General features: G+C 43.4%; 1 protein-coding gene across 2 annotated transcripts in view; it reads right to left on the reverse strand.

The window, feature by feature from the left end:
- Positions 1 to 8,852: 8,852 nt before the first annotated feature.
- USP54 (ubiquitin specific peptidase 54) overlaps positions 8,853 to 16,226 on the reverse strand; it is a 1,809,222-nt gene continuing 1,801,848 nt past the window's right edge. For both annotated transcript variants that reach the window (XM_086922134.1, XM_086922133.1), the window contains one exon: positions 8,853 to 11,184. In XM_086922134.1, coding sequence (XP_086778260.1) covers positions 10,562 to 11,184 — 623 coding nt within the window. In that variant the 3' untranslated portion in view covers positions 8,853 to 10,561. The remainder of the gene's footprint in view (positions 11,185 to 16,226) is intronic.

Below are 16,226 nucleotides of genomic sequence, written 5' to 3' on the forward strand. Positions count from 1 at the left end.
CTGTCGAATATCCCGTTCTCCTGCCCCGGATTCATGTAGGTGAACTAGTCGGCACCCTGATGGTGTGACCGCGGACTTTTTCTGATGTTCTGGGGTGAAGTAACATCGAAAATGGTTTGAGGCCTAACTCAGACTGGAAGCCGGGGTCTCGATTGCTGGTCTACCCGGGTCCAAAGTGAACAACAATGGACTGAGGAGAGTGGTTGGGTCCGGTCCTTGGAACTTTTGAAAATTTCTCTGGACTACTTCGCAACCATCTGCTGCCTGGTGCTGTACCTGAGGTGAGGGGACGGGTGGTGCGCGGTGCTGCGTCGCGGGGGGCCCCGGCCCGGAGGCCCGGCACTAGCATCGCTGGTGCCCCGGGGTGGGGGTCCCGCTGCGCGTTGCTGCGTACTGCTGGCCTGTCCCTCACGGCTTGATTCTGACAGTTTTATATTTACACTGCAGATACAGGCACTGAGTAAGGTGGGTCTGGTCTGTGTGTTTAGTCGTTTGATAAACTTTGGCTAAAATGGACACTATGGACTGATGGTGAATAAGTACGTCATGTTTTTAAATACATAGATTGCCGGTGTCAAGAAATCCTGATCTCGCTGGACGAGAGTCAATTTTAAGACATAGGAGGTACTTACCCCGAGAAGTTTTGTCTAGAAAGTAGTCATCAAGGTAAGTGTGTATGAACACGTCGACGCTAGACAGCTCTTTATACATGATGTTTATGTTGCCCCCTTTTGTGGATTTTCTGCCAGGATGAAGGTTCTATCTCTCACTCCCACCTCTGGGGTTACTATGCAGGCGGCTATTTAACCTCTACGATTAATTTCTCCCTTTGAAATTGTCCAATTTTTTAACTATTTCTGGGCATCTATGATCTATTAGAATGATACACCACAAAAATAAACCAATGTGTGTAACTAAAGCACTACAAGATATGCTGCTATTTCTAATATAACTAGGAACATTGTTTGTTTCTCATGGTGTTATGTATTATGTATTATTATGTTTTTGGACAATGTTTTTAGATCTGTTGAATGTTACAAAAATGTGCAGGTTGTGGTATATTTGTATGTCGTTTTTTGATACTGTTATACAAAACTGGTGGCAATGTGATAATGTAATTATGATATGTGCAGTGCAGGGCGTTCACTGTATACCTCTTCAAGACTGTTTTTTTTTATTTTTTCTTACAATTTAAGAAATTTTCTGGGAAGACATTACATTGCATTCCTGATGAAGGTGGTGTAATTATATTGATCCACCGAAACGAGTCGCATGAGAGAAAGGAGGATTGTTTCATAAACTTATTGGAGAATAATTCTGATGCTTTTGCTGAATTAATTCTGTCTGTCTGTACCTCCTTTTTTACAAATAGGAATCTATTGTTTCCTTACCTTTAATGTCTACTCCCTTGTTTTTAAATTTATTTTAATGGAAATATCTTTTTAATAGTGTATTGTGTGATGAATAAACTGTTTAGTACTTTTCATATTTTTTTATGTGTTTTCACTTTGCCTCACTAGTACAGTATTTTGTTAAGTGTTTACTTTTGTCATTGTGTTTTTAAAAATATTTGTTTCAATAATAAGGTTTCCCAAAGGGAATATTTGCTTGACTAAAAGTCAAAGCGCTTACAAAAAATGGCTTCCTTTTAAGGTATTTTAAAAAACGTTATCTCTCTTTTTCATGGAATATTATTCTACAACAAATTAATCTGATGAAACTCCTGTGCTGGTGAACTTTAATCTATTCTAAGTAATGCTTGATTCAGCCAAGATGCACATATACCGATTGTATGAAATTGGATTATTGTTTGAGGGGTGTGGAAGCACCACTCAGGCAGCAACCACAATCTTTGTCAGAGTGAACCACAAAAGTCACTAAATTAACCTCAGCTTAACCTGCCGGAAGCTTGGCACAAAAGCAGTTAGATTTAATTTAGAGCCGATGTGTAAAGTATTTATGCAGCACACAAGCAGGAATAAGGTTTGAAAAAATTATTCCAAAGTCAATATAGAAAAAATAGAAGAAATGTTAATACATAAAATGATAACAAGAACGACAAAAATTCAATCAGTTGAACCAGAGATATTTTAGGTGGAAATACCGTCTAAAAGCACATAATGCCCCTTGCAGTCATCTGGATGGGCTGGCCGGGAAAAAGTCACAAGTTTTGGCCTGCTGTAATTGATCCAGACACCAGGTTAGTACTGCTGAGGAGTTACCTTTGAAGACCAGTGCAAAGAGTTCCGTAGGCATTGAAAGAGGCCGCAAAGAGCAGGCAAAGCATCACAGATGGTCGTCACTGTAGCACGAAGAGCAGACCAGGCACTGTGGATGGTCATATCTGTAGCCTGAAGAGCTGGTCGGATGTGGCGACAGTTGTTGAAGTAGCTTTGCATTGGAAGTCATCCAAGACTGTAGTTGCTGTAGCATGAAGCGCAGGTCTTGCATTGCTGGCGATCACTGTCGCTACGAAGAGAAGGTCTCAACGGAGCTTCCCGTTGGAAGTCGTCATGAGTGCCAAGGTTTAGAGGCAAAAGGGCTTTTTTGTGGTTGTGAGTAGGCCAACCTTTAGGATTTTCACCTTTTCTTTTTGAGGGGTACACTTTGATGCCAGCTAAGGGGCCAGGACTTGGGGAAGCACTTCTTAGGGATCAGGGACTTACTCCAGCAGAGGCCAGCAGGGCTCAAGAAGTTGTAGCAGGTTAGCTGCAGGACAGTTACTGTAAGGCCTCTGAAGCTTATTGGGTCTCAGTAGCTCACACAGGAGGTCAGCCAACTGACCCTAAGAGTCACTCAGGTTAGCCTGAGATGAAGGCAAGCATGTCCAATCTTCCTCTTAGATAACAAGGCAGTCCTTAAAACAGCAGGATAGTCCTCTGGCAGCAGAGCAGCCCTTCTTCTGTAACTTCCACAGGTCCAGGAGTACTTTGATGGGTGGCTCTGGAGGTCCAATATTTATACCTGGTGCCAGCCTTTGTGTGGAGAAACTCCTTATGCATCCCCCACATCTAGTTCTGATACGTTCCCTCCCCTGTCAAGAATCCAAATTGTCTGGGAGGTGGCAAAAGACAGCGCAGGTCTGTTGTCAGGTCCCATTTTGTATGCAGGTGGCAAAGCCCTTTGATGTGTAATTGGGGCTGGGGCTAGCTCCTCCCAGGATGACCCATTTTGTCCACACTTAGGTCCCCTTTGTGCTGCTGTCTGGAAGAAATACACAAACCCCAATAGCAGAGCCATTCACAGTCATGTGACCTAGGACGCTGGCAAAATGCACAGTTGGTTAGGGCAAGGAAATGCCAACTTTATAAAAGTGGTACAAAAGGGGGTGGTGATGGACGGAGCATCTGAACCAATCAAACACTCACACCCAGTCAACAGATCTGGCTTTAATCCATCACCGTTCTTTAACCCACTTTGCCACCCAGTTCAGACATCGCCATATGCAAATCAGTCTGACCCTGTGCCTCATGGGAACAGTCAAGCCTAAACTGCCAAGCCATGCTTTACCTGGACCGGAATCCTCATTCATACTCATATGTACAATTCTCTGGCTGTGCTGTAGGTGTGTTGGCAGGGGTGACAACTGAAGGGTCCATTAGTGTCGGCTGGTGATACTAGCTTGCAGTTATTGTTGTGGCCTGGGTTGAGTGTGTGGAGTGTTGCTTTGGCAGCGCGGAGGTCCAAGGTTCCTGGCACTGGTCGCGGAAGGGTGCAGACAGGATTGCCTTTGGCGCCCCTTCAGCACACCCGCATTCAGCGTCCACCATTAGGTTGGGGTCGAGGAGGGATGGACAGCTGGGAGGTGGGGGCGGGGATTGGAGCTGGATTGGGCCGGTCGCCCTGGGGGGAGGGGCTGTGGGGGCAACAGTGGTGGGGAAAACAGGCATAAAAAGGAAGAATATATGAAGAATGAGTGGAATAGGGCAGAAAATCAGAAAAGTGCAGAAAATAATTTAAAATAAGGGTAAAAACAAGTGAAAAGTGGAGCAAGAGAAAGGAGACAGAGGTCCACTGGACCACCAGGGATGAGGCGCAGTTAAAGCTTCAGGTGGAGGAGAGCCTCGAACAACAACACTCAAGAGTGCAGTGGCTTGGGGGAGGCCTCACTTAATGGTGGAGCTACGAGGGTGGGAGAGCAATTTTACTGACAATGAGTCAGTGGTCTTGCTCCATGGAAAGAAGTTCCCAGCCCAAGCATGAACGAAAGAAGAAATAGCGGAGCACTCCTAACATGTAAGAATATTTGTTGTGTAAGTCTAGATTTTATAGCTGTGATTATACATATATTTCACAAGAACAGTCCATTTTTCCATTGAGCAATGTAATCAATCACTTCCAAAAAATACATTAATGCTTCAAGTAATAAGGTGAATGTTATCCTTACTTGATTGCTATTTGTACTTGATTCTGATATCACAAAAATGAAAACGATTTCATAACAATAATTACAATTTGTAAGCATTAACTGCAGATATGTTGATAGAGATGCTTCATAGATGGTTTCCGCTGACATGTGTTTCGTTCCTGCTGGGAACTTTTTGAACGCGTTATTGAAAATAATGTATGACAAGTGGAAGGTGTGTGTAGAGATTGATGCCTTATATGCCAACAGGATCACAATTGTCTCTCAAGTTTAGAAAATTCCAAGAAGCCATACCAGCTGAGCCAGTTAATGTGTATAACTGTTCCTTTCCTGTAACACGTAAATAAATGTAATTGGTTCCTTTTTCGATCACTTTATCACCAGTCTAAGGTAACAGCTGCAAAATTCCATATGTCAGATTTGATGGCAAGAGTAAGCAGCTCTCAGGATCCTAGAGACCTTGATAAATCTGTAGGAGTATTGTACATAAAATGGCATGCCGTAAGTCTTGACCTTATGCCGTGAGAGTATCTCCAATACACGTCGGGGGTAGGTTGCAGTTTGTGCATTCCCTCTAGACAGTCGCAGACACAGGAAGGTTTGGTGTGTCTGAGTACTCATCTACATTCTGATGGCTCTTCCTGGGCAGGAAGGGGCAGACAAACCTTAATAGGCAGTGCTGTGTCCACGTACAAAGGGTTGATTACCCCCTACTGATATTCAGGAGCCAGGGCTGGGAAGAAATGTTTTTTGTACACTTCAAATACCCTTCTTTGAAGTCACCCCAACTTCAAAGGCACAACTGGATATAAGTACTGAGGTTCTGACACCATCAAATCAGACGCTTCTGGACTTGTAACTGAACTCTGTCAGAAGAACTGCTGTGCTGCATCAAGGACTATTATTATTATTAAGTATCAAAAGGAGAGAGAGGATTAGAGAACTAGTCCTTATCCCCAAAGTTAATATATCATCAAGAGGAACTAGTCTGAGGGTACGTGATATCGAAACTTTATGATTTTGTAATAAAAAGAAAAAAGCTTTTTTTCTTTTTTATAAAGCCCTTACCCACCAACCTGCTACAACGCCTGATATACAGTGGAGCAGATATATTTACTGAGTGTGCAGTGAGGTGATGCGAAAGTGAAAAACTGTCCAGTGGTCCCATTACCCAAATGGTTTATTTTAATATTTGGGCCTCTGGCAGTAATAAAAACAAGACAGTGGATGTGCGTGGAGTGGCAATTAAGCACTCCTACATCCAAAAACGGTCTACATGTTTCAGCCAGGCCTTGAATGCGTACTGGCTTTGCTCAGGACCTAGAAATATGTGTGAAGTGTGAGAACTAAACCAGACTTCTGTGTTAGACCAAAAGTGGGTTGCACGCACTAAGGTAAATTATACGTTGTAGCACACCCGGGACACACTCAGTGTCACCAGGTGGGCCCGATGATGAAGCATGCCACCATGTGGGTGAGGGCTTTATAAAAAAGAAAACAAGCTGTTTTTTTTTTATTACAAAAATCATACAGTTTCGATATCATGTACCCTCAGACTAGTTCCTCTTGATGATATATACTGCATCAAGGGCTGACACTCTGCTAGACTGCTGATATGGAAGACATGGTTTTCTGCAGTGATGCCCTGCTGCTCTCTGACTATCTTGTAATCTAAATGATCTCCAAGGGCTTGTCTGCTTGTCTCCTGTTGCTTGAGATTCCGGGCTATCAAAGTCTCTACCCCTGCTCCTGTTCCTGATTCACTAGAAGTGGACCTAGATACTTGCAGCATAGAAATCACCCATCTCCAGTCTGCGTGTAGTAGAACCATTGCATTGACTCTGTTGCTGAAGTAGAATTGGCGTATCACACTCTGTTCCGCCTCATCGCAGCTGGAAGCAATACTTCGGAGCCAATGTATTGCGACCACTGTGTGTAGAAAATCAATGCAGCACCCCTCTAGCATGGATTAATACAGTACATCGCCTTCTGAACAGCCGCACTCATAATGCCACTCCGCTCAATGGACCAAATGCATCTCCGTCAGTGTGTGAAGAAAATCGACACATCACCTTGACTGCGGGCTCAACATCAACACATTGCTCGTTGTTGCGACCAGGATCAAAGTACTCTGTTCACTGGGCCTGCATGGCTCTTGTCCCCGTCCTGTGCTCCATTGCGGCTGGCTTGAACTGTTGTTGACTTTGCCCAGGTCCAGCAAAAAACCCCATTGGTGCTAATTGCTTTTAAGTGAATTTTATTCTTTAAAAATTCATATTTTGACATCAATTTTTGGATTATTTTTTTGGTCTTTATTTTTTAAATAAAGTTATCTGGTTTTCTAAACCAGAGTGGAATCTTTTTGTGGTGTTTTAATTGTGTTACTGTGTGTTGCATTGCACAAATACTTCCAACATTGCCTCTTTGGATGAGCCTAACTACGCTGTGTCAACCTACCAGAGGGTGAGCACAGGTTATCCGTTAGTGTGTATCTGACTTACCCTGACTAGGATTGTGGTTCCTGGTTGGACAGAGTGCATACCTCTGCCATCCAGAACCCCACTTTCTAACACAGGACACGTACTACTTGAGTATACATGCTCTACTTTTCAAATACAGCGCATCCTGTTCTGTGAGCCTTTAGGTAAGGCTTATAACTATTTGAAAGGAAGGTTTAAGCCTGGCAAAAAGGTTTATTTTGTCAGGTTGAAATGGCAGTTTAAAAATGCACTACAGGCTGCAGTTGCAGGCCTGAGGCTTGTTTTAAAATGCTACTTTAGTGGATGGCACAAGTGTTGCAGGTCCACTAGTAGCATTTAATTTACAGGCCCTTGGTACATATCGATTCAGAAAAGGGGGTGGTGATGGACGGAGCATCTGAATTAAGCAGAACACTCCTACCCAGTCAACAGATCAGGGCTTGATCCATCACCGTGTTTTAGCTCACTGCACCATCCCAGCTCAGAACCTGGCTACATGCAAATTAGTCTGTCCCTGGCCCAGTGCATCATGGGAACAGGGCAGACCAAACTACCAAGCCGATTCTTTTACTGGAAAGGAAACAAGCTTCCGGGGACCGGTTTCTGGCATTACAGCCGTCTTCGGCCCGGCTTGCTTGAATCCTGATGGTGCAGTGAGCAAGGGACTCACATCTGAGCATACCCTTCCACACTTATGGTGGACAAAACGATTCAGAAAAGGGGGTGGTGATGGACGGAGTATGTGAATTAAGCAGAACACTCCTACCCAGTCAACAGATCTGTTGACTGGGTATGAGTGTTCTGCTTAATTCAGATACTCTGTCCATCACCACCCCCTTTTCTGAATCGTTTTGTCCACCATAAGCGTGGAAGGGTATGCTCAGACATGAGTCCCTTGCTCACTGCACCATCAGGATTCAAGCAAGCCGGGCCAAAGACGGCTGTAATGCCAGAAACCGGTCCCCGGAAGCTTGTTTCCTTTGCAGTAAAAGAATTGGATTGGTAGTTTGGTCTGCCCTGTTCCCATGATGCACTGGGCCAGGGTCAGACTAATTTGCATGTAGCCAGGTTCTGAGCTGGGATGGTGCAGTGAGCTAAAAAACGGTGATGGATCAAGCCCTGATCTGTTGACTGGGTACGAGTGTTCTGCTTAATTCAGATACTCTGTCCATCACCACCCCCTTTTCTGAATCCTTGATACATATAGTATCTTATTTACAAGGGACTTACACATAAATTCAATTTGCCATTTAGAAGTGGTCCAACTTTACAAGGTATGAAGGAGAGAGCACAAGAACTTTAGAATTAGCTAGCAGTGGTAAAGTGCACAGAGTCCCAAAGCCCAAAAAACAAATTCAGAAAAACAGGAGGTGTGAAGAGAAAAAGTTTGAGGGAATACCACACCAAGAATGTCACGTTTAACACCAATTGTGTTAAGTCTCACATATAACAATCTCCTGGAGAAAGCATATACTAATACTGCACAAGTCGTCCGAGATTCATCAGTGAATGCACTTCACATCATGCATTCTCTCGACTTCAGGTATGATTATCTCTAATGTACTTCTGAAAAACTATGTTAAAAAAGAGCACATGTGCAGCAGAACTGCTTTGTTTCTTCTTGTTTAACAGGGTGCTACGATGTAAAACTCCTTCATGGAAATACAAGAAATGTGAATATAAAGTGCACAATAATGGTTTCTTCTCATGGTTTACTGTGTTTAATTTTTTGCACGTTCTTTGGCGAAACTTACCTTCAGCAACAAGGAATCGATTACAACCTGTGAGGTCTATGACAGAATTAACTTTACCTCTTCTTGCTAATGACGGCCTTTCTGACTGATGTGTGTGTATACATGCTAAGAATAAACCAATGGAAGTAGTTCCTAGTCTTTAAACATCTTCCAAACCACATGCATTGCGATAAGATTCTGCTTCAAGCAAGCTGGCTGGTGGTAATTACAATGAAAGAAAATAAACACCAAATAATGACCATAGAACACTAATTGTTTACAAGAACTATTATTATATATTTATTTGAAAAATACTTACAAAAGCATAATGTTCTGACACTAAAATAGTTTTTCCCTACTCAAGGTGTTTGCAATGATGAAATCTGCATGCAGTCATAACAGTCTTTTCTGTTGTCAGCAGTGCTACAATAATTTGCTTGCAACCTCACCACCAGTGCTCAAGGGCTAATTTTGTGCTGTTTTCTGCAAATTGAACAAAAGATCTTGGACCTTACCAACTATCTCAGGCAGTCCAGTCCCCATAGCTAGGAAGTTTCATAAGTCCTTGAATGCCTAATTGCTCCAGTCCAAGTTGTTTCCATGCATTCTGGATGGTCCTGGTTTTACAACGGAATAAACAAGATTAAATGTCCCACAGAATATATGGTTGAAATCCGGACAAGAGCAGCTAGTCATGCTTGGACATTAGACCCTTGACAAGGTTGGTCTTGGGTTGATCTCTTAGGAAGAAAAAGAAACAAAAACAACTCTAAATGCAATACATTGCGTGCTCTTCAGCATGCTGTCTATTTTGTCCTTCAGGTGCATGCTGTCTTATTCCATAGAGAATCTTCTATTATATATCTTTTAGAATATTTTTTATTTAGATTTTCTAGAACACCTTTCATCCAAACAGGGTGACAAGAGACTCTTTGAAAATATAACTATTCATTGAACTGTCTCTAGGATGGACAGTCTGCATCTATATTTCACCACCAGGATCCTGTAATTCAGCTTCCAAATGGAGAGGAAAAGAAGGAAATTTGTAGTGTTGTCAATATGACAATAATTACAGTTCAGCAGATGGAGGCACATGGGTAACCTTGGTCACCAAATAACAGGGACATTACATCAGGTGCTCTTTACTTGAATACCAGAACCACCAGACCGATTGACCTCCTAGACTAACTGTAGTGGTGCTGTGAGCTTCTTCACAGCAGTTGTTTCTCTATTTAACTGGTCTAAAGTGTTCCAGAGGCACTATGTGCCCCTCACGTAACAAATGTGTAATTAACACCATTGTGAGAGGCAAAGGCTGGAGTAGCTGTGGGCTTCTAAAAGTCCAACTTCATCTTTAACATCTGAGAAGTTTACTATATGAGTAACCAGAACTCATTATCCAGTTATTATAATTAACTAATGAAGTGGGACATAGCTCGGAGAAGCCCGAGGTAAATTTCACATATCATCCTAAAAATTACTGCTGGAGGAAGCAGGAAATGGAGCAGGTGATATCTACACAGGTGGTGCTGCTATAATAAAATGTTCTATGATTTAATTATTGCTGGGAAAGGTACACTGGAAGGTCTTCAGGCCTCCTACAGTATCCAAACTATTCACTACAAATATGATTGCTGAAATAGGCAGGTAATGAAGAACCTTTTAAATCCCCCAATACCATTTCCAAAACTGAACCATGCTTCAAGGGTCCAGTTCCAGATCTTTCAGGAGTTCCCCACAACCTACAATATGTACTATAATTCAACAGCTGAAACATCATCTAATTTAGAACATACTAAAAAAAATCCAGTGCAAATATATAGTCTCACATGTATCTACATCTCCAAGACAAGACTGGCACAGGTACAGAAAGAAAATGCTCTTTGCCTCTTTACATTTGGTGCTATGGTATTTACTATAGGTCTGGCAGTGTTCACTAAATTCATCTCCCATCGCTCATTAGAACAGTCAGCTGCCCATTTTTACCAGCAATTTCTTTCATAGGCAGCGCCAGAGTGTGTCCAACTATTTGGCCCATAGCCATCAGAAGAACAATACATCCCTTGCTGCGAATGAGCTGGGTGTGTTCTTCTCCCATCAAGTTGAGTAACAAACCGGTTCTGTCTCCAGTCAGAATCAGGAGGCATGTCCACTCTCTTTGGACCTTGCACCTTTGAATGAGAGAGAAGCGGATTGCACCAAGTGTCATCAGCTTCCCAGGAAGGCGTGTGCTGTGGGCTACCGTCTGTACTGGTCGGCTGCCTGTGTTCTACTTTGTATGACTTATACCCTGTATGTTCAAAGAACTGGCATGAGATGTCTCCATCTGAACTCCTGCCTGGAATTGCTCCATAACCTTCACTCACTGAAAGTCTATCCGGTTTGTATTCTGTGGGATTACAGGTAAATTGCTGACAATGATTTGGAGAATTCTGAATTTCGCCCCCAATTTGCTGCCCATGGTCAGTATATGGTCTCTGTCCCACCAGGGAAAAGGACAAAATTCTCTGTGTCCGAGGAAGAGATCCGTAACTTAAGTTGTCTTCAAGCCTGAAAGCTTCACCCCGGTCAGGCAAAGCCAAAAATGTCTGGATGTTCTGATATCCTGCAAGTTAAAAGGGGGAGGTGGGACAAGAACAGAGAGGAAGAGAGAAAAATATACATAAAAATATACTTTAATAGTTGTGTTTGATTGTTCTTATTGTTATCACATTTACCTTCCCTCACACCAAATTACCCTCATAAGCTTGAGCAGTTCAAAGCATAACTGCTAAATAATATGGTTTCATTGTGTATGTGTATACCAGTGATTTACATATCAACCATATTCAAGGGTGTCACCTGGATGTAAGATCTGATAATCAAGTTTACTCACATGCCCTTCTATCCCTCTACATCTATAAAGATGGATTTTCCCAATTGAATTTGTTAATGCTAGTAAACAGACCAAAAGATTTAAGTTATGCTGAGATTGGGGACTGTAATCACAGCACTTGGATCTGCCAAAAGACAAAGATCCAAAGTACTACAACTAAATTCTAGCTCTAGTATAATAGATTTTAAAAATATATTTCTTCTCAACACATAAAACATAATATCTGAAAAGTCAAGATTAATTTAAGAAAACTATTTAAGTAAAAATTAATCAATGCTGTAGCATACAATTATGATTTTTCTGCAGTGAAGAATGATACCAGGAAAGGGGGAGTTAGTAGAAGTATTAAGACATTAGGGATGGTGGAGCTAAGGGTTAACTGACCAAGAAGTGTCACTAATTTGTATTACCATCAACAAAACACTGACATGCGACTGCCCATTCAGCCCAACCAAACCCTTTCCTGATGACTTAACCAGCCATTTCTCACAACTCTTCCTTACTTACAGCCATTTTCTATTGCTGATTTCAGCTTCTTGCTTGAGGATAAATCATTTACATCACCAAAGAATTCCTGGACACAGTTGATAACTTTAACCTTGAAGTACTGTCCAAAAGACAGTTCTATATCAAAGGACACTACATTGACTCCGTGCTCCAACACAACCAATAATTTAGAAGCATAACCCGCACTGTGGTCCTATGGGCCTAACACGTAATCCCATTCACCACTGCACTCTCTGTACTGCACCCCATCAGGTCAAATACCTAGATACTGTGCTCCAACAGAGTCTACAATTTAGGAGCATATCACCCACTTCTGCCACATGATCTCCCATTCACCAGTGCACCACATCAGAACACTACTTTTAAACTGTGTTTCAACACAGCCTTCAATTTAGTAGCATTTCACCCACTACGGTCCTAAAACACGTTGGCCCATTCACAAATGCACTCTTGCAACAGCTCCAATCATAAAAGTCCAAACAAGCCCACATTATTCAGGTCCTCAAGGAAATGGTATCAGCCTACTGTAATATTAAGCTAAGGGGTGTGAAGTAAGCAGGGTAAAAGAGTATCCCTGATTATTCAGAGCTCATCAAACACTGGTAAAAGGCAGCAATTTTAGAGTTCCCAGGGCCCAAAACTAAGGAACGGCAAACAAGAACCAGCAAAGAGGCATCAGAGAGCTGTTCAAAGAGAAAACTCTTAGGACCATATGTACGCAAGAAATGCCGGCAGTATTGAGGCAGACCAACAAGTGGGGTATTTGCTAAGAGTCTTCCCAGCACACACAGTGACTAAATCAGATCCCAGTGCTGCTGTAAGTAGAAAGCCAGATGGCCCAAGGCCCTGTACTCCCCAAGGATGCAGAAGTGATGTTGACCAGAACCTCAATGTGAAAAAATCAGATCCCAGTGCTGCTGTAAGTAGAAAGCCAGATGGCCCAAGGCCCTGTACTCCCCAAGGATGCAGAAGTGATGTTGACCAGAACCTCAATGGAGGCTTCACCTCAATGAAGCACACCTGTACAGAAGGCCCCATGTTATCACAGGAGTGGGTCTGCAAGCCTGTGAGCCACCAGGATGGACTTTCCTTTTTAGGTTGAGCCAGGTAGCTCATGCGCTGCTCTGCGAGGCATGCTGAATTCAGGTATGACTCCGCCCACTCTCCGCCTATATTTTTAATTGGTTGATGTCATTGTCCTTTGTAAATGTTGGCTTCTGATTTTTTGATAGGCTTATTAGTCTCTCCTTAGGCCCTCTCTTTACATTGGTGTTACCCCCCCCCCCCCCCCCCCCCATGAGGACTTGCCCTTTTACATGTGTCCTTACTCAGGAGTTTTCATTAGCAGCTCTGGAGCACTATTTAGACAATGTTTTTCTGAAGCAGGTGTGACATGCGTGGCTTTCTAAATACTTTTGTTTACAATCGTAGGCATTTTTAATCAGTGCGGCACGTTGCGCTTTTCCTGCTGCTTGACTTATCTGGCGCTCGCCCTCCTGCTTCCACAAGCTTAGCCGCTCTCCGTATGCCGGCAGGCCCCAAGCACCCGCAGCAAGGACGACGCTATGGGCAGCCGCATGGGCACTTATGCTTTAAAACAAAATAATATGTGTGTGCACGAGTAAAATACATACTGCAACAAAAGTGTGCACGTTTAAAATACATACCATAACAAAGCAGAGCAACTGGGATTTTCTTTTAGTTGCTGTACTTCGTTGCTGTATGTATTTTAAACGTCCACACTTTAGTTGTCGTATCTATATTAAACGCGCACACACTTTTTATTTTATTTTGTTGCACTTCACTGTTAACTAGGGTAATCCCATTTTACAGTCACACAAGTGGAACATTCAGGGCACATGTATACCACATACATTTACTCTCTGTATTATTTTTGCAGACAAACTTTTCCTGTACACAATGTTACCTCGGCATCCAACAATACTACAAGGTTTTCAATCAATCCTGATTAAGTTTCCCACAGTTCTAACCAGTCTAAGATGACGATATGTGCATTTTACTATACACTTGGGTGAGTCCCATTTCTATTGCCACACAATTCCACTATTTAAAACACATCATGGCGATCTTGCAGAATGTTCACAGAGCCATTCACACGGTTCCACGGTTTTTGGTAGGTCATTACCTGTAGGCATGTTTCTTTACTTTTTCTTTATTTTAAAAAAGAATATTGATATTTTTAGATAAAGATTGCTCTCTAATTATTATGCTCTGGCCCCTGCAGAACCTTATAATGTATAAATTGCAGGTTTATCTAATAGTTTTTTGTGTATATTTCTTTTATTGATTTCAGAAGGATGCAACGAACCAGCCAACAAGCTCTGTGTACATCGGAATGCAATCCGGCAGTATAATTATGACATTTGGCAAATTATATGACAACAATAACAAACAAAGGAACCCCCACCCTCCCTCCCCACCCTCCTCCCCTCATGCAGTGGGCACACCTCTATGGGTTGGGAATGTCAAGATCAAACTGGCACTAGACCGTATAGATGAGTACAATAGGTAGCAGGGGTGCTCAGAGCTGGTTACTTAGGGAGGTCTGCGAGTCTCAGGAGTCCCAGGTATTTGGGGCAGGTGAGCTCTTTGAACTCTGATGTCAGTAGAGTGAGGAAAGGTTCCCATAAGTCATGAAAGGAGGCCCCGGGGTGTGTCAAAGAAAGTGAGATCTTGTCCATCCCCAAAATGCCCCACAGTCTACGGAGCCACCCCAGTCGAGTTGGGACCGTCTTAGTACCCCAGTGGGCCCGTATGTTTTGAAACACTTTCCCAAGGTCTAGTGCCATCTGTTCACCCCTCTAGGATTTAAGGGGGAAAGTAGGAGTGTTGAGAAGGCCAAGAAGGACATATACTGGAAAGCAGGGAATCTGGGTATCGAAGTGAGAGTCTACATCATCAAGGATCTGTTGCCAATATGCCCCCAAGGAAGGACAGTCCCACAGTAAATGAGTAAGGGTATCCAGTGAGCCACAGGCTCTCCAACATTGCGGGCTGCGGGAAGGGTTCCCCTATGGAGTCTAACAGGGGGTAAGTACCAATAGGAGGCCATTTTAGTGCCCGTCTCGGTGGAGGCCACCTTGCGAGCCGTGCGTCGGGCCCTATAGTAAATATTGTTCCATTCTTTTTGCGTCATGGCTCTGCCTAGCTCCCCTTCCCAGCGTAGCTGGCCCGGAGTCTTTCCAACATCAGGGGCGCGCTTGATAAGTCTTTATAGGTCCGAGGTCAGAACCTAGTCGTTATAGCATGTGAGAAGCCATTTCTCAAACGTAGTGAGGTGTCTCTCCACGCCACGCACGTCACCCTCTAGAACACAGTGTTGAACCTATAGATAGCAATAACGCTCCGTTTCCAGTAAGTCCTGATCCGTACGAAGATAAGTGAAAGATCGGTGTCCAGACAGATCAAAAAGATGACCTATAGAACAACATGCTTCCTTGGTCCAATGGCGGAACCTCGAAAAGTCAAGACACAGCGTGAAGTTGGGGTTATGAACTATAGGCGTGATCAGAGACAGAAAGGTTATAAGCCCTCTAGAGGCAGTGACCTTGTCCCAGGCCAATAGGGTAGGATATGTCACCTTAGAGAGGTACAGATTCCGAGGTCTCCCCGCACGCGTGAGGAAGGGGGCTTCCCACAGAGGCTGACCAGTGAGAGACCTATCCATAAATAGCCAATGCTTCTCAGGCTCCAGGCGGGACCACTCCATGAGCGTTCTCAATTGGGCTGCCTGCCAGTAAGTCTGTAGGTCAGGGACCCCCAAGCCCACCCCGACAGGATCTCTGTAGGTAAGCTCCCTACGGAGCCGAGCCCTTTCATCCCGCCAGATAAAACTTTCTATTTCCTGTTGCTTTAAGCGTATGACCCCTGACGGAGGCACTAGTGGGACGGATATGGAGGGTCGTCTGTGGAGGGGATGCCCCATTTTGAGCATAGTAAGGAGGGAGATGCCCTCAAGAGCCTCCTCTCCAACTTAAATTTATTTGAATCAGGCTTAGGCAAAGATGAGGTTAGAGCACCAACATTTATTGGTAGGGGTGCAAATACCATTATTGATTATATTTTTTTATCTCCTGGGGTGTTAGCCAAAACACTGGAGTATAGGGTCGTGATCGCAACTTTTAGTGACCACAACCCGGTTCTGTTGGTAGTGGACCTTGGGAGCTTTATGTTTGGGAGGAACATAAGAGTTGAGGCACCAAGGCACCTGCTAACCAGGGATCAGAGTAGGCGGATTAAGTGGG

Source organism: Lissotriton vulgaris, chromosome 5, assembly GCF_964263255.1.
Source record: "Lissotriton vulgaris chromosome 5, aLisVul1.2, whole genome shotgun sequence".
In the NCBI taxonomy this organism is placed as follows: domain Eukaryota; kingdom Metazoa; phylum Chordata; class Amphibia; order Caudata; family Salamandridae; genus Lissotriton; species Lissotriton vulgaris.